This window comes from Dunckerocampus dactyliophorus, chromosome 2, assembly GCF_027744805.1.
Source record: "Dunckerocampus dactyliophorus isolate RoL2022-P2 chromosome 2, RoL_Ddac_1.1, whole genome shotgun sequence".
Lineage (NCBI taxonomy): Eukaryota > Metazoa > Chordata > Actinopteri > Syngnathiformes > Syngnathidae > Dunckerocampus > Dunckerocampus dactyliophorus.
Genome location: NC_072820.1, coordinates 47,781,100 through 47,806,727, shown reverse-complemented (window position 1 = coordinate 47,806,727; position 25,628 = coordinate 47,781,100). Strand labels below are relative to the sequence as shown.

The window sequence follows — 25,628 nt, the reverse complement described above, 5'->3', positions numbered from 1 at the left end:
TTCTTCTTTATTTTTCTTTTTGAAATTGCTTAGTACCTTTACGCATGTTGATTTGAGATGAAAGATTTGGCAAGCGTTTATGAACTAAAAAAGAGTTTTTCCCCGCTGTGAGCCTGAAAATGGGGGTGCGGTTAATACACGGGTGCGGTTTATACACGGTGCTTTACGGTACATTAGATTGGTTTTAGCATGTTTAATGTACAAACTCTATCACAGTGGCCTCACACATCCTTCAATTTTTCCATGTGCATCATTCGGAGGAAAAAGTATGCACACTATACGATGCTAGCCTTCTTGTAAACCTTTTTTTGCTCTTTTCAGCATTGCCCTAAACCTATGACAAGCTGCGGGCTGCACTTTGGCCACCCCTGATCTACAGCCAACGCCCCACCTGGCTTTAGGATCAAACATCATCACATTGCTTCAATCGATAACCTTCGACCAGGATTGTGTTTCCCTTCTGTTGACAGAAGCTGCTGACTGTGCAAGTTTGGTGTTTTTTTTAGGGGGGGGAAACATGCAGGATGTGGTGGGATAACGCCACGCTACAAGTTGAGTGTGAGTGGCAGTAGCGTTACACATGTACGGCTCAGCGGGAGTCGCGCCTGTAAAGCACACAAACAAACACTGCGACCCTGAAAAGAACCTTTCATTTCGCCAACAGTGGAGGTCTTTTTAGAAACGTCACAGCGGCTCATCACACCTCCAGGCTCATTTCCTTTATAAAAACACGAGTCAGCAACATACAGAAGGCCTCTTAGATGTAAATTTGCTTTCACATCATTGCAAATGTGCAAAAAAAAAAAAAAAAAAGAAGAAAAAAAAAATATTTATATATATATATATATATATATATATAAGTTCAATGTAGGAAAAGTTCAAATGTAGATTTTAACCCTAGTAGTAATAATAAAAAACTGCATCCATATGTGCCAGCCAAGTTAAAGGTGACCTGAAGGGGGTGAATACTTATGTAGTCATTTACTTGACCTTATATACAGTATTTAGAATTAATTGACATCAGCTTGTAAACATTTGTTGTCCCTTTGACATGAAAGGAGCTTTTTTGCACATTCTTCTTCTTCTAAAAAAACAGCCTAATTACATTGATCACTATTTCATTCAACATCCAAAGGGTGTGAATAATACTGTCAGGCATTGTACAGCGGGATTGAAAAGAAAATCCCTATAATCTAACTGTTTAAAAAATACCTATAATTCATCATTTTTGCAAGAGAAATACATTTTTCAGGGATAACGGTTCTAAACCATGTTTTAGCTTTTTTTACAACATGAAAATATAATTGCTGCTATAAATGCAGCTTGTCCTTGCTCATATTTGTAGGAGAGCCAGTACACAATAACTCAAGCTGCTTTTATGATTTTACTGCACCATCTGCTCACAAGCCACCAAGCGTTATATAATGCTGCTCGAGCTTATTCAAGCACTCGTTCCAAGAGAGAGTCGTGGGGAAAAAATTCAGAATTCCGAGCCCACGGGGTGGATTAAAACACCCACATAATCGGGAGAAAAACGCCACTGCTAATTTTAGCCCGAGTCTAGACATAAAGGGTTGTAAGGCTGAGATTAACAGGCTGCTGTCTCTACTTCAAAACGCTCTTTTCCGCTCGTGGGCTCATCCTTCAGGTTTTCGTGATCAGCCGGCACGAAAACCCCCTGCGGGGGAACTCCTCATGGCTCGGCAGCCTCTCTCCTTTTCATTTTTAATTACTTTGACTTCAATCAGCCAGAGTTTGAAGGGCTGCTAAACGCTACCGCGGGATGCCATCAGATGCTGACTGCATGAGGAGGAGGCTGGTATTTGAGAGCATTCACCACAGAATTAACCCACATGATGGCTGTCCAGTCAATCAGCCACTGTTTGCCAAGCTGCAACAAGCAGAAAAAAAAAGAACCACGTTAAAGTTCAATCAGGTGAAGAGTAAGCGGACCGTCACATGATTCTTTAACATTTCGTTCCAAAAAATTAAATTAGGCCGTTTCTCCAGAGCGAGAATACAAACACGGCACAACAAGAACAATATTACAAAACAATAACTTGTATTTCAGCCCAGTGTTTCCCATACAGTCCATCCAGTTATTTGTGGCGGCCAGACACAGATACATTTGGACCACCACAAATAGATTTGGTGCTACCTGTTCGCCCTTGCTTATAAACACATGATAACGGAACTGTCAGCGTAGCCTGTCGTTACAACTCGGAGACCGTAATGACGGAAGAAGTTTTTCAAGCTCTGGCTTCTCCTTAATCGTAATCCCTCATTTATAGCAGTTAAAACCGACTGTGACCGCGAAGTAGGATTCCTTATTTAAAAATTGAATATTTTTGGAGTTGGGGGGGGCAACAGCCTAAGCAGGGAGGCCCAGATTTTCCTCTCCCCGGCCACTTCGTCCAGCTCCTGCCGGTGGATCTCGAGGCGTTCCCAGGCCAGTTGGGAGACATAGTCTCTCCAATGTGCCCTGGGTCTTCCCCGAGGCCTTCTGCCGGTTGGACTTGCCCTGAACACCTCCGGGGAGGTGTCCGGGAGGCATCCTGACCAGATGCCCAACCCAATTCAACTGGCTCCTCTCAATGTGGAGGAGTAGCGGTTCTATTCAGAGTCTCTCCCGGATGACAGTGCTTCTCACCTTATCTCTCAGGGAAAGCCCAGCCACCATACGGAGAAAACTCATTCTGGCCGCTTGTACCCGCGATCTACCCAAAGCTCATGACCATAGGTGAGGGTAGGAACGTAGATCGACTGGTAAATTGAGAGCTTTGCCTTTCGGCTTAACTCTCTCTTCACCACAACAGACTCCGACCCGGAGATGGCACTCTTCCGCCCTTTTCCGGGCGAGAACCATGGACTCGGACTTGGAGGTGCTGATTCTCATCTCGGCTGCTTCACACTCGGCTGCAAACCGATCCAGTGAAAGTTGAAGTTCATGGCTCGATGAAGGCAGCAGGACCACATCACCTGCAAAAAGCAGAGACTCAATCCTGCAGCCACCAAACCGGAACCCCTCAACGCCCTGGCTGAGCCTAGAAATTCTGTCCATAAAAATAATGAACAGAATTGGTGACAAAGGGCAGTCCTGGCGGAATCCAACCCTCACTGGAAACGGGTCCGACTTATTGCCGGCAATGGAAACCAAACTCTGACACCGGTCATACAGGGAACGAACAGCCTGAATTAGCTGGTCCGATACCCCATACTGCCGGAGTACTTCCCACAGAATTCCTTGAGGAACACGGTCGAATGCCTTCTCCAAGTCCACAAAAAACATGTAGCCTGGTTGGGCAAACTCCCATGCACCCTCAAGGACCCTGCTGAGAGTGCAGAGCTGGTCCACAGCTCCACGACCAGGACGAAAACCACACTGCTCCTCCTGAATTCGAGATTCAACTCGGTCCTCGGGTCCTCCTCTCCAGAACCCCTGAATAGACCTTACCAGGGAGGCTGAGGAGTGTGAGTCCACGACACCCTGCGGTCCCCCTTCTTAAAAAGGGGGACCACCACTCCGTTCTGCCAATCCAGAGGAACTGACCCCGATGTCCAGGCTATGCTGCAGAGTCGTGTCAACCAAGACACGCCTACAGCATCCATGGTCTTAAGGAACTCCGGACGGATCTCATCCACCGCCGGGGCCCTGCCACTGAGGAGCTTTTTGACAACCTCAGCAACCTCGGCCCCAGAGATAGGAGAGCCCACCGTGGAGTCCCCAGGCTCTGCTTCCTCATAGGAAGACGTGTCGGTGGGATTGAGGAGGTCTTCGAAGTATTCTTTCCACCGATCCACAACATCCTGAGCCGAGGTCAGCAGCACACCATCCCCACCATACAGGGTGTTGACGGTGCACTGCTTCCCCCTCCTGAGACGCCGAATGGTGGTCCAGAATCTCTTCAAAGCCGTCCAGAAGTCTTCTCCTTCTCCAAACTCCTCCCATGTCCAAGTTTTTGCCCCAGCGACTGCCAGAGCTGCAGACCGCTTGGCCTGCCGATACCTGTCAGCTGCTTTCGGAGTCCCATGAGCCAAAAAGGCCCGATAGGACTCCTTCTTCATCTTGACGGCATCCCTCACCACTGGTGTCCACCAACGGGTTCTGGGACTACCGCCACGACAGGCACCGACCGCCTTACGGCCACAGCTCCGATCAGCTGCCTCGACAATGGAGGCACGGAACATGGTCCATTCAGACTCAAAGTCCGGCACCTCTCTCGGAACATGGTCGAAGCTCTCCCGGAGGTGGGAGTTGAAACTCTCACAGGGGACTCTGCCAGTCGTTCATCTAACCGGCATCCTCCCCCACCATCAGAGCCAGGTGGTGATCGGTTGACAGCTCCGCCCCTCTCTTCACCCGAGTGTCCAAAACATATGGCGGCAAGTTCAATGATAGACCAGCAAGTCAATCATGGTAGTGCGGCCTAGGGTGTCCTGGTGCCAAGTGCACATGTGGAGACCCTTATGCTTGAAGATAGTGTTTGTTATCGACAATCTGTGATGAGCAAAGAAGTCCAATAACAAAGCACCGCTCGGGTTCAGATCAGGGGAGCCATTCCTCCCAATCACGCCTCTCCAGGTCTCACTGTCACCGCCAACGTGAGCACTGAAGTCCCCCAGCAGAACAAGGGAATCCCCTGAGGGAGCACTCTCCAGTACTTCCTCTAGAGACTCCAAAAATGGTGGGTATTCTGAACTGCTGTTTGGCGCATAAGCACAAACAACAGTCAGGACCCGTCCCCCCACTCGAAGGCGGAGGAAAACTACCCGGGTCACCGGGTTAAACTCCAACATACAGGCCACAAGCTGGGGCGCAACAAGAATTGCTACCCCTGCCCGTCGCCTCTCACTGCTGGCAACGCCAGAGTGGAACAAAGTCCATCTCTTCTCGAGAGGACTGGTTCCAGAGCCCTTACTGTGCGTTGAGGTGAGTTCGACTATATCTAGCCAGAACTTCTCAACCTCGTGCACCAGTTCAGACACTCTTTCCCTACCAGAGAGGTGACATTCCATGTCCCAAGAGCTAGTTTCTGTAGCCGAGGATGGGACCGGCAAGGTCCTCGCCTTTGGCTGCCACCCAGCTCACTCTGCACCCAACCCCTTTGGGAAAACATGGTCCAATGTTTTTTTGTCATCATAGAGGTCTATTGAGCCACTCTTTGTCTGTTCCCTCACCTAGTACCTGCTTGTTGTGGATGACCCTACCAGGGGCATAAAAACCCCGGACAACTTAGCTCCTAGGATCATCAGGACATGCAAACTCCTCCACCACGATAAGGTGGGAGCTCAGGGAGGAGCTGTTGCCATTCATACAACAGAAAAAGTCAAATAAAATAAAAAATGTGCACCTTGGCTCAATAAACTGGGAAGGACATGTATGGCTGGAGCTTTGTTGAAGATACTGGAAATTTTAACCATTTTGGTGCTTTCCTGACCACAATACATGAACACAAGATCAGCACTTCTTGCTGAATCCCCCAACTTTAACTTGGATAGGCGAGAGGTACAGATTCTTTGAAATAAACTAGTTACAAGTGTCGATACCTGCTAGCAACTCAAGCTAACTGGCTAACTGCTGAAGTTCAAAACGGTTGCTTAGCAGCAATGGCAAACACAAAGCAAAATGATACTGGCTCTGGATCTACGGACTCAAAATGTGATAAAAAACAACAACTCCAAAATACAAAGATTGTTTCAAGAAGAAGACGCAGGAGAACATGGACTCGGATAAAAAAAACAACTCCAGGATTCAAAGGTTTTCTCAAGAAGAAGACACCAGAGATTACTCTATTACAAATAATGCAAGAAATTGAGAATCAGCAATCAAAATCAGTGCAAAATTCTGCAAATATAAGGATGGATATATCGCTTCTGAAAGCAGAAATTAACCTTAATCACGAGAAACTCCATGAAATGATCACCGATGGCCTTTTGGTGTCATGAAACATTCTGGAAGAAAATACTGAGCAAGTCTATCAAAGCACTAAGAGAAGAGGTCAACGAGTTGCAAAATGAAAATGTGGAATTGGTTGCTGCTCTTATGCAAGCTGACTCACACGCTGCTCTTAAGGAGGTTAAAGACCCTACGGAATAAAATGCAATGATATGAACATTCTACAGGATGACATCAAGGCACTATTGAAGGATAATGCTGCCTTTCGCACCACCCTTGAGGAAGAGAAGGAAGCAAAGGAAAATATCACTCAGCAAATGAAAATCTTAATTGACGAGATGGCTCAGAATGCACAATGTGGTCCTCACAGGGCTCCAGATTACACCCAGGTCAAGAGAGGTTCCTTCAATAAAGCAACAGATTGCTAACTTCCCACAATCAAAGGAGGTGGATCAACAGCATTGACACTTGCGTCCCACTATATGGCAGAAACAACACCACACCTGTCATCATTGTTAAGTTCACCATTCAAAACTGCACTGCTGAAAGAGGGAAAGGAGCTGAGAGGCACAAACGTCTACATGAAAGAGCATCTGACAAAACGCAATGCCGACATCGCCAAGAAAACACGAGACCTGAGGAAGCAGGGGAAGCACTTGCAGCACCAACAGTAAAATCTTCATCAAACTTAATGGAGGTCCAGGAGAAGCAAGAGCGCTTGTTGTCAACGATATCAGCAATCTGGATACATATTAAAGATCATATTATTATGACAGTGCCACACGGTGATCAAGTGGTTAGCATGTTGGCCACACAGTAACAGTCAGGAGATCGGGAAGAACTGGGTTCGAATCTCTGTTGTGCATTTCTGTGTGGGGTTTGCATGTTCTCCCCGTGCGTGCGCGGGTTTTCTCCGTGTACTCCGGTTTCCTCCCACATTCCGAAAACATGCATGTTAGGTTAAATGGCGACTCTAAATTCTCCATAGGTATGAATGTGAGTGTGAATGGTTGTTTGTCTATATGTGCCCTGCCACTCAAAAACAAGGTCAGCTGGGATAGGCTCCAGCATACCCCCGCTACCCTAGTGAGGAGAAGCGGTATAGAAAATGGATGGATTATTATGACAATAAGGACAATGGAGAATATAACCTACAAGAAAGAGCCATGAAGCTAGAAGGACTACATTCAATAACAATGACCTCAATATACTGTAATTGTTGCAAGGGCCAGCTCAACAAAGACATAAAATGAGGAACTCATGTATCTACATTCAGTGACACTCACAGTGAAACACCAAAGACGGAGGATGTGGATATCAACAGGGCAGAAAGGAAAGGATAAAAAGAAACAGAAGGGGGAAAAAGGGAAGAAAAAATTTGTTTTATTATTATTTTTTTAATATACTGCTCAAAAAAATTGGCGGCGCTGGATGGACCTAAACATAATGTCCCAGAGGTGTTCTATTGGGTTTAGGTCAGGTGAACGTGGGGGCCAGTCAATGGTATCAATTCCTTCATCCTCCAGGAACTACCTGCATACATTAGCCACATGAGGTCGGGCATTGTCGTGGACCAGGAGGAACCCAGGTCCCACTGCACCAGCGTAGGTTCTGACAATGGGTCCAAGGATTTCATCCCGATACCTAATAGCAGTCAGGGTGCCGTTATCTAACCTGTAGAGGTCTGTGCGTCCTTCCAGGGATATGCCTCCCCAGACCATCACTGACCCACCACCAAACCGGTCATGCTGAATGATGCTGCAGGCAGCATAACGTTCTCCACGGCATCTCCAGACCCTTTCACGTCTGTCGCATGTGCTCAGGTTGAACTTGCTCTCATCAGGGAAGAGCACAGGGCACCAGTGGTGTAGTTGCCAATTCTGGTGGTCTATGGCAAATGCCAATCGAGCTCTACGGTGCTGGGCAGTGAGCACAGGGCCCACTACAGGACGTTGGGCCCTCAGGCCACCCTCATGGAGCCTGTTTCTGATTGTTTGGTCAGAAACATTCACACCAGTGGCCTGCTGGAGGTCATTTTGTAGGGCTCTGGCAGTGCTCATCCTGTTCCTCCTTGCACAAAGGAGCAGATACCGATCCTGCTGAGGGTTGAAGGACCTTCTACGGCCCTGTCCAGCTCTCCTGGAGTAACTACCTGTCTCTTGGAATCTCCTCCATGCGTCCAGGTACCGCAGTGATGCCCTGGTCCAGATCTGGGAGGAGATCCCCCAGGACATCATCCGTAGTCTCATTAGGAGCATGCCCCGACGTTGTCAGGCATGCGTACAAGCACGTGGGGGCCACACAAACTACTGAGAATCATTTTGAGTTGCTACAATGACATTTTAGCCAAATGGACCAGTGTGCTGCATCATTTTTTCACTTTCATTTTTGGGGTGTCTTTGATTTCCCCCCACTATAGGGTGATCATTTTCATTTCTATCAAACGATGTGGCATCATTTTGTTACTAATATATATATATATATATATATATATATATATATATGTGTGTATATGAATATGTGCATATGTATGTATGTATATATGTACAGTATATGTGTATTTGTATGTATATACAGTATGCGTATGTGCATATATATGTATGTGTGTGTTTGTACTGTATCTATACATATGTATGTATTAGCAATTGATTGATACGAAGAGGGGGTAGGATTAAATAAGCTCTGCTTCTTCCTACTCTTTTTCGGACAGGTGGAACTGTGACTTGTAACATGAAGCATTCAATGTAAACTGCATGCACGCTCGAAATAAATGAAACCACAACCATGACCATAAATGTCGCTGTACAGTACTGAATGTTTTGTACCAAAAACACGCAAACCGCTGATACTAATACTACTTAAGAATACTTACCGCTACTGGTCTGGTCCCGAGGAAGTTGAGGTCTGCGTTTTCCCCAAACAGGTAACCTTCCGGGTGGGTGGAGTCAAACTTCTCCCCACCCATTATGAAATGGTTGGCGAAGTAACTTCCTGCGGGCGGGAAAAAAAACACACACACACACAAAATGAATTACAAACAGCAGCATATACCTCCACCAAGGCAAAAAGCCATCCCACCCTTGTGTCGAGTGCGTGCTCGCTAACAAACAGATGAAAACATGACCTCCTCGGTGGAGGTATTAACCTCCATCATCCCAGGCGGATGACGACAACATTCCCGCAGTGATTAAAGACGATAGATGTGTGCTTAAAGGCTGGGAATTACAGGAAATGATGGGGACGGGGGGGGGGGGGGGGGGGGTTATTATTCTAGGAAGACAAATGAAACCGGCGAGGACGGCGGGTCATTGTTGGTCTGCAACATTTCCATCTATACGAAATAACACACCCCGTCCTTTAATCACAGGGGAAAGATGACGACACATGACTGTAATTGTAGTCCTTGGCCTTAAAAAGACGTATTGGACAGGATGTGGGCGGTGGGGGTCGTAGCTGAGATGTTTCACCCAAAAGCGATGAGCTAAAAGAACGACCTGCTTTCTCTGCCTTAAAGCAGAGAGAGGCTCTGATACCAGATCCTGCTAACAAGAACTGGGCCTGACAGATCAGTTTCATTGGCCCCCTTCCTCGAGCTCCCAGCACCCATCCTTCAGCCAGCAGGTGGACAAACTCGTACACAAAATCCACATTTTGAGCAGGACGGATGATTGATTAGTGTCATATCAGCAGTGTAATCACATTCCCAAATACACTTTTGGCCTCTGCAAACACGAGGGGGCCGTGTTGCTATCACTTTGGTAATGTTTGCCATTTGCTTTTCTATGGCACATTCAGGAAATAAAATTTAACAAAGAACCACAGCAAAAATGGAGACAAAAACAGGAAAAAAAATGCAGAGGATAACGAGAATAAGTTGAAATGTTGATACTCCTAAGATAAATAACAATACACGATTGTGTCTTTAAATATATACAACATCTTTTTTATGTTATTTTATTGATTGAATTTGGTGGTGCTGGGCATCCTACGTCAGGGATTTTCAACCGGTGGCCCGTGGAATGCCAAAGATTCCTAAAAGCAGCAGAGCAGTCCTGACATATAGAGAGAGAATCAAATTTTTTTTTTGCAGTACTGTATACCCCTAAAAACAGCAAAGCACTCCTGTGATATAGAGGATCTTTGACTAGAGTTTTTTCAGTATGCCTTTAAAAACAGCCAAGCTCTCCTGTCATATAGAGGATCTTTGACAAATGTTCTTTGCAGTTAGTATGTTTTTAAAAGCATCAGTGCTCTCCTGTCATATAGAGGATCTTTGACCAGAATTTTTGCAGTAGGTCCTTAAAAACAGCAGAGCATTCCTGTCATATAGAGGATCTGTGACTACTGTTTTTTTTGTCGTAAGGGCTTAAAAACAACACAGCTCTCCCGTCATATGGAGGATTTATGGCATGCTTTTTTTTTTTACATGCTTTTTGGAGGAGGTGCTTAAAGGCAGCAGAGCACTCCTGACTTGTAGAAGATCTTTGACTAGCCTTTTTTGTAGTTAGTATGTACAAACAGCAGCGCTCTCAGTCATATGGGATTTAACATTAGTTTTTTGCAGGTCAGGTCAGGTCAGGTCACACCCGTAGTATTTCTGCCATTTGGGGCACTGAGATGTTCTTCTCCAGGTTTCCTTCTCCTGTGTCCTGTCCATTCTCATGCAGATTTTTTGCAATATGCCTTTAAAAACAGCAGTGCACTCCTGTCACATACTGTAGAGCGGGGGTGCCCATTACATCGATCGCGAGATACCGGTCGATCACAAAGGTAATTTGGGTCGATCGTATAAATGTCGCTTCATAGATAGCACATGACATCAGTCAGCTGTCATTAAGCTCCCCTCTTGATTGGCTCTTCCTCCCCCGTGGCAATGGTGAATGTCACATCTCAGACTACACACAGAGATGCAACTTTTGTCTTTATTATTACGATTATGGATAAACTAACTCAGCAGTAAGATGCCTATATCTACAATAAACGTTATTGTGCCATGAACTCCCCTATAGAAATGCGTGTTTTTCTACACTTCTGTTTCTTAAACTATCATTTCATGATCCATCCATCCATCCATTTTCTATACCGCTTCTCCTCTTTAGGGTCGCGGGGGCATGCTGGAGCCTATCCCAGCTGACTTCGGGCGACAGGCGGGGTACACCCTGGACTGGTCGCCGGTAAAATGCCCGTTGCTGAAACCTTTTTAATATGTTGCCTTGATTTTGGCTGCATTGTCTTTTGCATAATCATTTTAATTTCCGTCCACTTGCGCACCATTTCGGTTATATTTTATGCCATTACTAGAGTGATCTAAGCACTTCATGCGGATAAAGTCCTGGGCGAGTTTCCGCATGGTCGCCTCTGATTGTCGGACACTACTGACTGAGGGGGAGGAACGCTAGTAGCTCGCAGGCGTGACAGATGGCATCATGGCCTGAGCTGGAAGACCCTCCCATCTCATTACGGTCTCCTGTTTCGGAACACTTTGGCTTCCCTGTTAAAATTACGGATGGACAAAGGCAAGTGGATAAATCCAAAGTTGTGTGTCGACATTGTTCCACGGATATCGGGTATGCTGCAGGAAACACGTCTAACATGTTAAAACGGCATCATCTGGCAGGGAACGTTACATCGACAAGAAAGAAAACCAGCTTAGTTCAAACACAGATAACTTTAGCATATAAACAACCTCTAGCAAGCAGCGCTGACCGGGCCAAAGCAGGAACACACGGAGTTGGAGCCACAAGATTACGTCCATATTCAGTTGTTGAGAGCGCTGGCTTTAAGTACAGTCATGGAAAAAATGATGAGACCACCCTTGTTTCTTCACTTTCTTGTTCATTGATAGAGCTAAAGGTACCTTTGTTTGGACAAATATAACAATGACAACACAAATAGCTCATAAGACTTCAATTGTTTGACAGTACAATGCTATAGCTATTCATGTAGAACTTAAGTGATTTGGGTTATTATCACGAAAAGCATGGAAGTTGCTAGATATCAGCGCTTAAATTCAACTCTTATGAGCTATATTTGTTATCATCATCATATTTGTCCAAACAAATGTACCTTTAGTTGTACCAGGCATTACAATGGATCAATCAACTGAAGAAACAAGGGTGGTCTAATAGTTTTTTCCATGACTGTATATGATTAAAGTTCTTGTACCTCGCTACGAAATACCATCACGTCCTCACTTTAGCCAGAAAGTTATACCAGCACTTTATGAAAAAGATAAAAGTGATCACATGTGTCCGCCATTTCACTTACGACCGATGGTTGGACTTCACGCGCAGCAGCAGAGCTATTTAACTGTAACTGTCCGTTACATTTCGCCACAACGTTTAAATACAGCAGTTTATTTTATTATTATTTTTCTATTTAAAAAAAAAAAATATTTATCACCCAAATGGCTCACTTGTATTCACAAAGATTCATTAAAAAAAAGTTCTGTTCGCATTTTTTTTTTTAATAAAAGCATTTTAAGTCATTTGTTTCTGCCTTTTTTGTTCTGAAAATGAACCAAACAGAGCACTTCAAGAAACTGAACCGAACCTTTTACATTTTAGTGTACCGTTACACCCCTAGTGCCTAATGAAGGCTACGTATCTATTTTGACAGACATAATACCAGTACTTACGTGTAATTATCTTTATTGCCATATTGAATTGAACTGTGAATTATTTGTGAATGATATCAGCTGCTTTGATTACCTGTAAACTTTAAAACTGTAAATGTGATATGGTAATTATTAGTATTTAGTATAGTAGTTTAAAAGTTTATGGTTAGATTTGATATATATGTAATTATTTTATATATTATTTTATATTTAATATATTATGTTTTATATATATATGTTTTATAGTAAGAGATCATGTGGACTTACAGGTGAAAAAGTGTGTGCACCCCGATATACATGTACAATGTATACTCATATTTATAAATATAAAAATATAAAGACTATATATTTTCTATATTCATGGTAGGAGGTAGATCTTTGGGACTTGGTCATTTTAAAAGTAGCTCACAGGCTGAAAAAGTGCAAGCACCCCTGCTGTGGAGGATCTTTGACATGCTTTTTGACAAGTGTTTTTGTAGTTAGTATGTCTTTAAAAACAGCAGCACTCTCCTGTCATATAGAGGATCTTCAAGTGCTGTCTGTTTTAATGTTGGCTTTTTTTATGACTATATTAGCCATTTAGTGAGGTAAATGACATGCCAAAATAATAATAATAGTGAAAGGAGAAGCTTAGCTTTCTGAAAATGTGTCCCACAGAACAAATGAGTTCATACCTGGCAACATTTGCATTTGAAAAAAGGAACATTTTTAAGAAAATATGGGAAATTCTGTAAATTGTCGCTCAAGCGTGGATATCGTCACCATTTAAAAAAAATATATTATCAATGTTAAAATACAGGTAATTTATGGAAACTCCTCAAACGCGAGAACAATGACAAAGAAGGGCAAAATATGAAAGTTTCTGGGGAAAACGGGATGACAGGTATGAATTAGTCCAAGATGATGACTTAGTTCTTTTGCTGGCAGACAGGTGCAGTTACGATATTGATATAGATATAGTCCCTGATAACTTTCATTAAATGGCCCGACAACGTAAATTTGCTTTGTGTAACTATGTCTGCCACATCAGTCAGGGAGGACCAACACAAGAGCTGCATCACAAATAACGCTCATATTTGATTGGCACATTTAAACACATGTAATCTTTGAAGTGGCGTGCAATTGCACTGCATTATACTAAAGGGTCAGCTGCTTCCAATCAAACGGCATAATGTAGTACTATACCACTTGAAATGGATTTATGCGAGTTTGTTTAATGTTGTATCGCCAGTGAGTGTATAAATTAAAGTAAATGATCAATCCATGCATGAAGTGTAGTAAATGATCAGTCAATCACATGTAGGAACGGCTGATCACTAGGTAATATGACAATAAAATATAATCCCTCATCATCCCTCTGTTTAACTGCCCTGAAGGCCTGACATTACATTTCAATTTTAGTGCAACACAAATGACGTTAAATAAGATGCAGCGTGGAACCATATCCCCCCCACCACCACCACCACACCACACACACACACACACCGGCCTGACCTGTTGTTGGAGACTTACCAGATTTCGGTGGGTAACGGTACACCGAATTGGACGGAATGTCCACTTCTTCCACGCCTATATTTTGTCTGCTCGCAAAAGCCCCCATCTCCAGTCAAATATGAATAATAACCATAAAGACCATTCAGGGTCGCTTCGTCCCCACTTGCTTATTCCGGATCATTTAATCCAGCTGGTGCTGCCCTGTCCATTTCTCACCGGGACCGAGCCCCCGCACCGTTAATGTGTGCGTCCCGGGGATTAGTTGTCCGCTGGTTGTTTATCCAAGCCGGTCAACGGTGGAGCTTGGAGCCAGGCTGGGGGGGGGGAGGGCAGCGGGATTCCCTTTAAAAACAAACGAGCGCACTCACGTTGCGCCAAAGTCCCTCGATCACAGCCTGGAATTGACTTTAAACGCTCCCACAAGCAACGATTGCATCGATACAAGCGGGCGGTAGGTTGCTGGTCATAGGTGGGGACCTTAAGACCCCCACTCTCTCTGTGCTCGCTGGATCCTGTCAAAGAGGTCTGTAGATCCCCGTGACGTCAGCGTGCTCAAATCCGGACCTTGGTTTTGGTGCAGTCCGCTCGCTCGCGCTCTCTCTCTCCAGCTCGGGTCAGCATCTAGCAGAGAGCCACCCCGGCGGGGAGATCCGCTTCGTGAATCAAACGCACACCGAGAAGCAACATGAAGGGGGAGCTAACGTAATGCGTTAGCAACTTACTAGCTGTGGTAAAATAAGTTATTTACGCGACACCTCGGGGTTTGTGTTATTGAAAAAAACAAGGCACTGCGGTGCAAATGTTGTGGGCTCACAAACATTTTAATCAAAACATATATGGCAACGCATTTTGAAGCATGACCGATAAACGGCACAAAGGGTCAGAAAAAAAGTCCGACAGTAATACCTCCTTGTCGCCAGGGGCAGTGGAGCACAATGGAAGGGGCGGAGCATCCGCCAATCAGACCGGGTCACCGCAGGCCCGCAAAGAAAAGAGTGGAGAAGAAGCTTCGTTGCCGCCATTTTACATAAGAGCAACGCGCGGTTCTGGTGGCGCCAATGCGTGCCTGTTTCTAGACTCGACTTATTTTGAGTCCTAGTGGGCATTTTGGAGCTACCAGCGACTCGTTACTGAGTACCCAATATCCAGGACCGGACGACTATAGCGTTGACCGCCCAAGCGGTTGCTGTGGGAAAATGAGCTACGGTAGGCCGCCGCCAGACGTCGAGGGGATGACCTCTCTCAAAGTGGACAACCTAACCTATCGGACCTCACCGGAGACTCTCCGCCGGGTATTCGAGAAGTACGGCCGGGTGGGAGATGTCTACATACCCCGGGACAGGTACACCAAGGAGAGTCGTGGCTTCGCCTTCGTGCGCTTCCACGACAAGCGCGACGCCGAGGACGCGATGGACGCCATGGACGGCGCGACGCTCGACGGCCGAGAGCTCCGGGTGCAGATGGCCCGCTACGGGCGACCACCAGATTCAATGTATAGCCGAAGGGGAGCTCCGCCGCGCAGATACGGGGGGTACGTACGTAGGAGGAACTCTTAAAATATAACATTGAATTCTTCATCAGTTAGCACGTGGTGGTTTGCTAGGCGGCCATTTTCCGTTCGTATTAGTTTTGTATTTGTTCAGTAAAACGTTCAGTGTACGTTAGCCAGCCATTTTGTTTGTTAGTATGCCTTATTACGTGTTTGTCCGTATGCTATTTCCGGTTCCTCTTTTAGTAAACTCAAGATTTAATATTCGTCTGTTGTGTATATTGGTGTAGTACCTTTTGATATTTGAACCTCATAGTATATCACACTGTGTACAGCTGTCTCTATTGTTAAGGCCATTTATAAATGTTGTAATGTTTCTCTCCCTGTAGTCGTTCGGCTAGCCCTCGTCGCCGTAGACGCAGCCGTTCCAGGAGCAGGAGCCGCTCCCGATCCCGGAGCCGCCGTCGCTACAGCCGCTCAAGATCCCGCTCCTACTCCAGATCCAGGTCACGGTCCAGGTCCAAGTCTAAATCCAAGTCCAGGACTCCGAGGAGGAGCAAGTCAAAGTCGCCCTCTAGGTCCCGGTCTAAGTCGAGGAGTCGGACCCCGGCTTCCAACAGAAGGTCCAGATCCAGGTCCAAGTCTAAGAGTCGACCCAAGTCTCCGGAGGACAACGGGACAGAGTCTTAAGTTGGATGCGACATGACGGTATTTGTGGGGAAGGGCGGAACTTTGACAAATGCACTGTTCTGTTTTCTGCTGCCTTGGTGTTGCGTTGTCAATGTCTTCATACGCAACCAAGTCAGCAGAACCGTCACCATATTTAGAAATACGATTTGGCCCACGACTGTGTGTGTTCTTTACTGCAAACCGTAAAATGCACACACATGCAACAGAGGGCCTGATCCACTGTTGCTCATAAACATGACAAATTGGCAGTAATGTGAGTGTATATGGGTGTGCTTCACTCAAAAACGTTTACCTAAATGTGGAATTCTTTCCTCCAAGCTGCTGAGTCCTGTTTGCAAAGAGAGGAGGAGGAGATGGGGGTGTGGCAGTGTGAGAGCAGTTATAGTGTGTGACCCGCCCATGTGACCTGTCTGTTGCTGAGGGCGATGGCAGTTGCTCAGGAGCAGGTTGCTCAGGAGCAGGTCGTCATGGCGGTGGCGCGGGGCTGTCAGTTGGTGTTTGAGGTGGTGTGGTGAGGTACGTTCACGGGAATCGCGGGCGGACGCGCTCGGCCCGCCTGTGCGCCCCCTCCCGCCTCTCACAAGGGGAACGCACCCTAAGGTTTGTTTTCAAATATGCCCGCGTGCAAAGAGTCCTATGTAGAGCTAGTCTTTGGGAATGTTAGTACCATGGAAGGTGTTTTAACAAGTAAGGACTATGCAGGCCATGATAGGTGTACTCTGACAAGATTGAATTTATGGAGTTATTATTGCGTTTTGTGACTCTGTTCTGTATTATCCTTCCAGATCTCAGATGATTGATCCTTTGCTGAGGACACCAGGAAGAGTCTTACAACGGTCATGTGGACTTGCTTGCCACTGAATGCAGACTGAAAGGTTATTGGAACTTGGTCTAAAATGTTTTTTTTTTTAAGTTTGCTTTCACTTGATTTACCCAAACAAATGTCATTGTCAGCGTTTACAAAGTTGAGCATCTTGAAATATTTTTGTTTGCCTCCATTTATTTGAATTTATACCCGTATATACATTTTCTAGTAGACCATGTTATACCTGGGGTTTTTTTTTTCTCAACAAATTTCCAGAGTTTGTCAATTAAAACTGTTCCCCATTCGACTGGACAAGAACATATGTACATTAATGAACCTTGTGAGTGTGGCTTTGCCCCCTTCCCCCCTTTTCTGTCAACTCTTTGTCTGGTTAAAGTTGTTTCCTATGACTCTAACCCTCTTTCTTGTGTATCTTTTGTGCACTAGGCGCAGTTGTGTAGCAGTTGAGTAATGCTGGTTAGCTGTTAAGATGCGGTGCAGTGCGGTGGTGACATGGTGTGGCGTGTTGCGGTGCTGAGTGCCCGGCACTGTTCCGGGGCTCGACCCTCCGCTGCTGTTTGCCGGTTTGTAAGCTCACAAGTGTGGCAGATCATCTATCCCTCTCCCCCTCTCTCCTTGTCTCGTTCCCTCTGATTACCCTCTTGTGTCCTTCCTTACTCTACCCCTGTCTGGTTCATCATTGGGTTTTTAGGAAGTGGGTCCAGTGTGGCTCACGGCGAGGGTTGACATCAAAATTAAAAAAAGGCAGTTTTGGCTGCCTCATCACACCTTTTGTGGAACGCATTCCCCTGTTAACCTCTATTTCAGTGTACTTGCTTCAGGTGAATGCTAATAAATTTTTGTTGGAAATGGTGTGTGTGTATGTGATTTATTTTGTAGGTTGGATTCCCACAGGTAGTTTGAAATTGAGCTTTTGTAATAGAACTATCACTGCACAAATGATATGATTAAATCAGGTGTAACCCTGTTATAAAACAAGACAGTCAACAAATATGTAAAAATATAATTAAACATTAAAATATAATCTCAACAAAACGTTTCTTAAATGTCCAGCCCTCATTAAGAAAGTATACTTGTTGGGCGTTAGGATCTTGGTAGTTAGGCAGTAGTCAAGGAAACGCGTCACGTGACGCTGCCGCCTCCGTCGTGCCCGGAAGTTGCTACCTCGGGCACCTTTTAAACGATTGAACTGTAACAACCCTGCTCGCCTTTGTCACCCAGCGCCAACACGGGTGCTGTCACAGGCCATCCATCAGCCGTTCGGTGCTGGACTCTCGCCGCTGATGAGATTAACGCCGCGGTGACGAGCCGAGCACGTTGACCGCGCGCCTGACCCGCCTCATTGCCCAGGTAGCGAACTGAGGGGGCGGGCCTACGGACGTGACGTTACATACGAAGATGAGCTTTATCCAATAAACGCAACACGTTTAGTTTGGCTTGTAGATTATCCTCGAAGCATCGCTATGGCTGCTGGTGGCTCAACTTGGGCAAATTAAGTCCAAAAAAGCGACCTAGACATCCTCAAGTATGGATCCAACTTTCATCTTGTCAGCCGTCATCTTCACGCTGCTAGCCCTGGTAGTCGCGACGTCGCTGCTGAACGGCTCCCAAGACCCGCTGAACGGCAGGAGTTACCCTGTACCCGGCGAGCCGGCGGCCAAGCAGAACGGCCACGTACCGGACACGAAGCAGAGCAAGAAGAAGGCGGTGGACGACTGGTGCGAACTGAGCGGCAGCTCCCACGACCACTGGGACGTGGTGAAGTCTGTGCAGTCAGTGAGTGTCCTCCATGTTGGTTTGTTGTGTATTTCTCCTGGTAAGTAGAGGTGGATGGATCGATCCAAATATCACTACTGGGATAGTGTAAGTATTGTAGCGACACTGGCGTGATGAGATCGACATTTTTCAGTTTAGTTTATTTTCACAAATATTTTGTACAAACTCGTGGAATGAATCTTGGACACAGGACAACTTGGGGGACAAACCGCCAAAAGATTTGAATAAGAGCCAATAGCAGTGTTTTTGTTTACTTATTTTACACTGTTAACTATTTTTTTATATCAACTTTATGTAATAAATGAGAATAATCGAATAATTTTATAAATGTGTTGTTGATACAAATATTTTGTTTGCTTAAATTGTTGTCATAATCACGGTAAATTAATTAAAGCAAAACTCAACTCGGTGATCTTGAAAGATGCCCATGTAAAATGTATCGATTGCCCTATATTTACTTAGTATCGAATCGACGCCAAAGTTTGTAGTATCGCCCACCGCTAGCGGTAAAGCTGTGCTGGATGACGTCACTGCCTTAAGCTGTTTACCTTGTCTCCCTCTCGAGAAAGTTCTTAAATGGTCAGTGAAAGTATGCTGACTGTTTAGCTCATATGATGCACATCGTCATTGCAACTTGTGGAACAACTGATTGTACCAGATGTGGTTAAACAGGCTGAAATGGATTCAACACACATGGCGTCCAAAAGAAACAAAGGTCCGAAGCAGTTAACACTCCGTTTCTTCTCCAATCTGTCATGAATGTGTGTGTCCGAGACGCCAGGGAGTGAGCCGTCAATCATCCCCGGAGGGATGCCGAGCGGCCTTGTCAGCATCCGTCACAGAGGTGACGACGGTGCAAAAAGTCACACCTCTCCTCTCTTGCCGCCTCATTCTCCCACAGGAGGAGGCGCCGCCCGTCCCCGCCAGTGAGCAGCCGGCGCCCGAGCGCTCCTCCTCATCGGCGTCCAGCCTGTCCGTCCCCAGGCCCGACTCCCGGCACACGAGCTTTGACTCGTCGTCCGAGGCCTCGTTGGGGCGCGGGCGCCGCTCCTTCATCGGGCTCTCTGATCAGGAGCTCCTAAAGTGTGCTTTCTCTCACTCCCAGACCGAAGGAGCCGCAGAGAGCCCGGAGGTGATCGGTGAGCACCACTAACAGTTCAATTGCCAATTGATTAGGTACTCTTCTCTATTATCAGCCAATCACATGTACAGTCGAAGGCCGAAAATGGCCCCCGGGCCGTACTTTGTACACCCCTGATTGTTTTCTTTGTTAATGTTTATTAAGGGTTGACTCTCTGTCTCTCTCAGCAGACAAGACGGACTGCAATACGAACAATTCCTTCCAGTACGTCCCAGGAAAGTCGCGATCCCACCATATGGAGATGATGATGTCCAAAGAGGAACTGGAGGAGGAGCAGAGGTCAGTCAATGTCTAGCTTGAGTCTGCGTCTTCCTCTGTGTGTCTGCCTTTCCTCGTTTAAGCTGCTATGTCATCCAGGCTAGACTGAGTCTTTAAGGCCAGATTGATTCCCTGCCAGGCTGGCGGACGTTTGGCAACAACGCTCCAACGCTGGGGAATCGCCGCGCTCAATTTAGCGTAGATACGTGTCCCACGCTGAGTGTTGCTCGTCCACGTTAAAGTTGCGACCCTTGGGAGTGACGAGAAGCGCAGGTGTTGATTGGGTCTCCCGGTGCAGCATCATTTCATCTTCTGGTGAGGCTCCTCTGTTGGGCCACAAGGGGGCGCCGCGGTAGCGTCTCAGTACGCTGCTGGTTGAAGGTGCTTTGTTATTATTCACCTTATTAAACGGGCTAAAACCAATCCAGTGTAGTTTAGGGATGAGACGGTGTAATATTTCTTGATAAACTCTGGTCTAAGAGGACTACGGTGGAAGCTACGGTGAGCATATTTCCATCAAATTTGGGAGATAACTGGGAGTTCTCCCCGTGTGTGCGTGGGTTTTCTCCGGGTACTCCGGTTTCCTCCCACATTCCAAAAACATGCATGTTGGGTTAATTGGTGACCAGTCCAGGGTGTACCCCGCCTGAGGTCAGCTGGGATAGGCTCCAGCATACCCGCAACCTGAGTGAGGATAAGCGACATAGAAGATGGATGGATGGATTTCTATTACATAAATATAGTGTCAATTATATCTTATACTATTTAATTACAACTAAATAATATACAGTATAATTGATACTATATTAATATTGTAACAAATTTTTGAAAATATTTTGTATTTAGTATATGAAATATAATATAAATTATATATATTTAATTTTTGGCGAATTAAATAAAATATCATCTAATTTAATATATAATTCATGTTGTAATTGTACAGTTTGAAAATATGATGTATTTATTGTATACATGTAGGGGGTATACGTGCTCAAGATGCACCTCGTCAAAACCTAACATCTGCAATCAGACTTAACTGGTCCCGCGACGGTGTTATCAGCTGACTTTGTCAAGTGCGGTTTTCGGCTTTGTGATAAGTGCGCCACTGATCTAAAAAAAAGACTGGATCGAGCTTCTATCGTTTTATTTTTGAAGCCAATGGAAATTTGCGGCGGCCATCTTAGTGAGACCACTTTGCTGCGAGACAACAGTATGGCAACGCACTGGTAAAACTTCGATTGATCGTATAGCCACCAAAATCAACTGCTAAAGGTTATAACTACTCAGATTTATACGCTTTTGTGTCATTTATCAAGCTAGTAAGATGTATTTTAGCTTCGAGACGGACGAAAAATTGGCTGTGTGGCAGCCTGCAAACATTGTTTACGTACGGAATTTAAAGTCTATCTTTGTCTAATTATTTTCCTACGGTAAACCATTATTTTTTTTAATCTCAGGATAAGGTTAAGGCAGGAAGAAAGCAGAAATTTTGTCACGTCTTCTACCTTTGCGTGAATCATGTGTGGTATCAGAATTAATGTAACTTGGTAGTTGTGGTAGCTTTTAAAAAAGCTGTTTTTTGGTACAAAAAGACATTAGATAAGTGCAAATACTCAAAGCCTACTGTAAAAAAACTGCATAGAAATAATTTTATCATTGATTGCTAGGCTAGGCACCAAAAAAAGGCCTAGTTGTTACAGGAAGGTGTAACTAGAAAATTCTTGCAAAACCACCCATCAAAGTTCATACTTTAACTTTTGGTTACATTTCGAGAACTTTTCAAAGCAAAGCCGTTCAAGTAGTGGCACATATATCAGGTCAAAAAAAGGTGCCAAGTAAAAGTACTTACGAGTGGAAGGTTCTTGGGAAGTGCTTTTTAAGTTGTGTTTCCTCATCCTCGCTTCCTTCACTGGCACTCCTGATGTTTTTGATGATTTTTCACTAATTCTGCGTTGTATACCAGCACAATCACAAAGCTGTGGCGCATAAGGTGGTCTCACCAAGATGGCGGCGATCGAAAAAAATCTGGCTTCAAATTTTGGCGCGTGAAAATAGGTTGCTCGATCCAGTCTTTTTTTTAGATCAGTGAAGTGCGCGTTGACATGAAAGGCGGTGTTTGACGTCATATTATTCTACTTCCGCCGAAAAGTAAAGCGATCCCAGCCAGTGTATTTTACAAAAAAATGAGTACGTAATTGTTATGGAGCGTTATGAGGAGTTCCCAAAAGATTATGACCGCTAAAAGCAACACTGTCGCCGCCAATACAGCGAGGGGGGGCCGTGTGAATGCGCAAGTTAACGCTGATATTTACCAAAACTATAGACCCGACTAGTCTTTTCATTTATCAACGCTCAACATTGCACAACTTTGACATATTAACACTTATCCATTAAAAAAATAAATACATTGGTGCAACAACTTTCGTTTTTGATGTCATAAACTCATGAAGTATTTAAATCTGCGGTATCTCGTTGTGACCACTAGATGCCAGTGTTTTGCGTGTGACGTGTTCGGTGGCGACTCTTTAAAATGGATTTCTTTTTTATAATAAAACAAGTGTTTTAATGCAGTTGATTGATGCCTCAGAGTGTTTATTCCTCCAGCAAATATTGTAATACAAGAAGACTAACAGGCTCAGTACTCGCGCAAGGACTTCTGTGACATTTACATCTGCTAACATGAATTATTAATACTTCATATTGCATTTTATTCCTGGTGCTCGCGTGAGCATATCTAGCGTATTCCCTCCCCTGAAAATCTCTCTCGCTTATAGATGGATATTATCATCATCGGCTTTCCACTCAACACAGCTTGCTAACCCACTGAACTCGCTTTGCAGAATACCCCCCATTGTGTCAATTATGTTATATAATACATATTAAATATAGTCTTAATTATGTGTTGTATTATTTCATTTTATTTCACCAAAATTAAATATATATTTGATGCTATATTTATATACTACATATTTTCAGAAATATAGTACCAATTCTATGTTACATTATTTAATTTGGATTAAAATGAATAATAAAATATATATAATTCACACAGTATTTAATATTGTAATTGTATTTATTTAAAATATTGTTCATTTATTATATTAAACATGGTATCACGTATATATTCTATTATTTCTTTTTCTATTCAGTAAGGTCGTAATGGAAATGTTATTTTTTTGTCTGCCTTGATTCAGTTGACAGTCTGATACAGTCAATCAAAACTGAGCATTATTATCTTTATAAAGACTGCATTTTTTTGTGCACCCAATGAACCGTCCGCCATCCTCTCGTCCCAGGGTGCAACGGGAGCAGTTGGCCGCCATCTTCCAGCTGCTGAGAGACAACACGGAGACGTTCGGGGAGGTCTCGGAGGGAGACATGGAGGAGCAGCTACGTCTCTACTCCATCTGAGACCCCCGCCGGGAACTCTTGTGCGTTGCCTTACATGCATGTGAGCGCTAGCGAAGGACGCCACCGCCGCCCGCCCTGTACCAAACTTGCCGGCTCCAATCCAGCAAGCACCTTCTCGGTCCGTTGTGTTGTTGTTGTTGTTTTTGGACGTTATTCCTCGGCTGAGTTGAGAAGCAGATGGACTTTTTATTTCCAAACCCAAAGCATGATTTTTGTAGCCACAACGGAAGCAAGTACAACATAAATGCTGTTATTTTCCCAGCTACAACAACCCCTAAAGACCCCCTCTGTTGTGTAATAAATCACACAAAAGTAACCACCCAGGTGGAGTGTGTGGGGGTATTCTGTGAAGCGAGTTTAGTGGGTTAGCAAGCTGTGTTGAGTGGAAAGCCGGATTTGGGTGTTCAGCGAAGGAAGCTCTCTTTTAAAGCAGCTGTATCGCCACGGTAACTTTGGCTCAGCTCATAGCCTGCTCGGGACCAGGTTGTGTCCAGGCTTTCAGCTTAAAATCAGCTATGAATGTGCCAATGTTTCACTGTAACAAATTCGGAGATGGCGTCACCATTTATTTAGAACCTACGAGGTTCCCGGGGGGACATAGAAAAAAAATACAATTTAAAGAGCATTCCCTGATGATATTATCCATCGACAAGCGAGATCGATTTTCAGCCGAGGGAATACGCTAGATATGCTCACACGAGCACCAGGAATAAAATGCAATATGAAATATTTACAATACATGTTAGCAGATGCAGTGGTGGACTTTGCAATTTTGGGGCCTAAGGCGACCATAGCCAGGGGCCCTCTCTCTCAAAGGCCCCTACGAATATACTGTACAACATTGCACTAAATTAATCCACAATGAGAGAATAAAGTTTCCGATATAAAACCAGTGTATGTCAAAATGCCAGATATTTATTTATGAACAAAAGCAACCATCATCACAACAGATGTGCGTGTGTATTGAGGGTCAAGTGTCACGATTTCGGCCAGGCCGAGGTCTGGATTCCAGGATGCAGAGTGAGCACGCAGCGGGTGGTATACAAAAGGATTTTTTCCCAAAGGCAATAAATAAAAAAAAGACACACAATAAATGCAAAAAGGATAGCAAAAAGATTTAGGGCATATGGCCAGATGAAAACGAAAAACACTGCCGAAAACTAAGGCAGGACAAAAAGGTAACGAAGAACTAAGGGAGCTGCAACACAAAAAACAATGCAGGACTAACTAGCGTTAGCGACACAACTGCGGAATAAGAACGCAGGAAACAACAGGTAAGGAATGACCAGTTAGGAGCCACCGGAGGACCGGGAGTGGCAGCAGGCAGCAGGCAGCGGGCAGCGGGCAGCGGGCAGCGGGCAGCGGGCAGCGGGCAGCGGGCAGCGGGCAGCGGGCAGCAGGCAAGGCGAAGGAATAACTGGCACTGGTCTGCAGTCCAGCAGTAGCTGATAAGGAGCTCCGTAATTGGCCACAGGTGTGCATGGTCAATCAGAGCAGCAGCATGCACTGAAACACATGGCCGAAAGGCGGCAGCAGAGCGACATCCACGGGGCATGACATGAAGATGAACAATTACAATGGAACAAAAGCAATTCCTCAACAAGAGATGCCATCAGTCATGAAGTGTCAGGATGAAGACGTGGAAATGGGGAGAAATCAATTGTTTGCAACGATGACTTGTGTTTATGTGTAGGAGATGGTGTTAGAGATGAAATTCTCCACAATCTCCAAAAGGTCAAAGGACCACTTAATGAATTAAGCTAATTTCACGTCCCCCTTGCGTGCTCTTCCATCTCCAGTTATGAGAAGGAAGAAAGACTCTCACACCAAATTAGATTTTTTCCAAATGTATTGAAGAATAAGTCAGACATAATCATTGAAAGATAAATCGGACATCATGACAAGATCGGGGCATGTGTAGACTGTGTGTGTGTGTGTGTTTGTGTGTGTTTGTGTCTGTTTAGGCTTTGCGTACCCTGGAGGTATACGGTTGTGTCGGTGTGTATATGTGTGTCGATGTGTGTGTGTGTT

At 45.0% G+C, this 25,628-nt stretch overlaps 3 protein-coding genes across 9 annotated transcripts in view; 2 read left to right on the top strand and 1 right to left on the bottom strand.

Annotated features, from left to right (window-relative positions):
* Nucleotides 1–14,855, bottom strand: part of rnf157 (ring finger protein 157) — a 34,603-nt gene extending 19,748 nt beyond the window's left edge. The window contains exons 1-2 of one of the 3 annotated variants that reach the window (XM_054765894.1): nucleotides 14,025–14,855; nucleotides 8,769–8,887 (exon numbers count right to left, since the gene is read on the bottom strand). In XM_054765894.1, coding sequence (XP_054621869.1) covers nucleotides 8,769–8,887; nucleotides 14,025–14,112 — 207 coding nt within the window. In that variant the 5' untranslated portion in view covers nucleotides 14,113–14,855. The remainder of the gene's footprint in view (nucleotides 1–8,768; nucleotides 8,888–14,024) is intronic. The other 2 variants (XM_054765903.1, XM_054765883.1) reach the window with 2 other exon arrangements.
* On the top strand, nucleotides 14,696–17,860 carry srsf2a (serine and arginine rich splicing factor 2a). Of its 2 annotated transcripts, XR_008567385.1 has the most exons (4): nucleotides 14,696–15,537; nucleotides 15,885–16,203; nucleotides 16,971–17,060; nucleotides 17,438–17,860. XR_008567385.1 is itself a non-coding variant. In XM_054765950.1 (3 exons), the coding sequence occupies exons 1-2, from the start codon at nucleotides 15,203–15,205 to the stop codon at nucleotides 16,183–16,185; spliced, it is 636 nt and encodes a 211-aa protein (XP_054621925.1). In that variant the 5' UTR covers nucleotides 14,697–15,202; the 3' UTR covers nucleotides 16,186–16,203; nucleotides 16,971–17,860. The 2 variants fall into 2 exon arrangements, 1 of the variants encoding a protein (XP_054621925.1); XM_054765950.1 differs by having other exon boundaries at nucleotides 14,697–15,537; nucleotides 16,971–17,860.
* A 347-nt stretch (nucleotides 17,861–18,207) lies between these two features.
* On the top strand, nucleotides 18,208–23,913 carry LOC129174193 (matrix-remodeling-associated protein 7-like). 4 transcript variants are annotated; one of them, XM_054765924.1, is made up of 4 exons: nucleotides 18,208–18,787; nucleotides 19,689–19,926; nucleotides 20,099–20,207; nucleotides 23,483–23,913. In XM_054765924.1, exons 1-4 carry the CDS (start codon nucleotides 18,539–18,541, stop codon nucleotides 23,595–23,597), a joined length of 711 nt encoding a protein of 236 aa, XP_054621899.1. In that variant the 5' UTR covers nucleotides 18,208–18,538; the 3' UTR covers nucleotides 23,598–23,913. The 4 variants fall into 4 exon arrangements, with proteins under 4 accessions (XP_054621899.1, XP_054621891.1, XP_054621914.1 ...); XM_054765916.1 differs by having other exon boundaries at nucleotides 18,210–18,787; nucleotides 20,096–20,207; XM_054765939.1 differs by having other exon boundaries at nucleotides 18,220–18,787; nucleotides 19,893–19,926.
* Nucleotides 23,914–25,628: the final 1,715 nt, after the last annotated feature.

Coding starts and splice junctions, on each gene's coding strand:
- srsf2a (XM_054765950.1), top strand. CDS start 15,203: ATGAGCTACGGTAGGCCGCCGCCAGACGTCGAGGGGATGACCTCTCTC. Junction 15,538..15,884: donor CCGCCGCGCAGATACGGGGG/GTACGTACGTAG, acceptor CTCTCCCTGTAG/TCGTTCGGCTAGCCCTCGTC.
- LOC129174193 (XM_054765916.1), top strand. CDS start 18,539: ATGGATCCAACTTTCATCTTGTCAGCCGTCATCTTCACGCTGCTAGCC. Junction 18,788..19,688: donor TGGTGAAGTCTGTGCAGTCA/GTGAGTGTCCTC, acceptor ATTCTCCCACAG/GAGGAGGCGCCGCCCGTCCC. Junction 20,208..23,482: donor GAACTGGAGGAGGAGCAGAG/GTCAGTCAATGT, acceptor CTCTCGTCCCAG/GGTGCAACGGGAGCAGTTGG.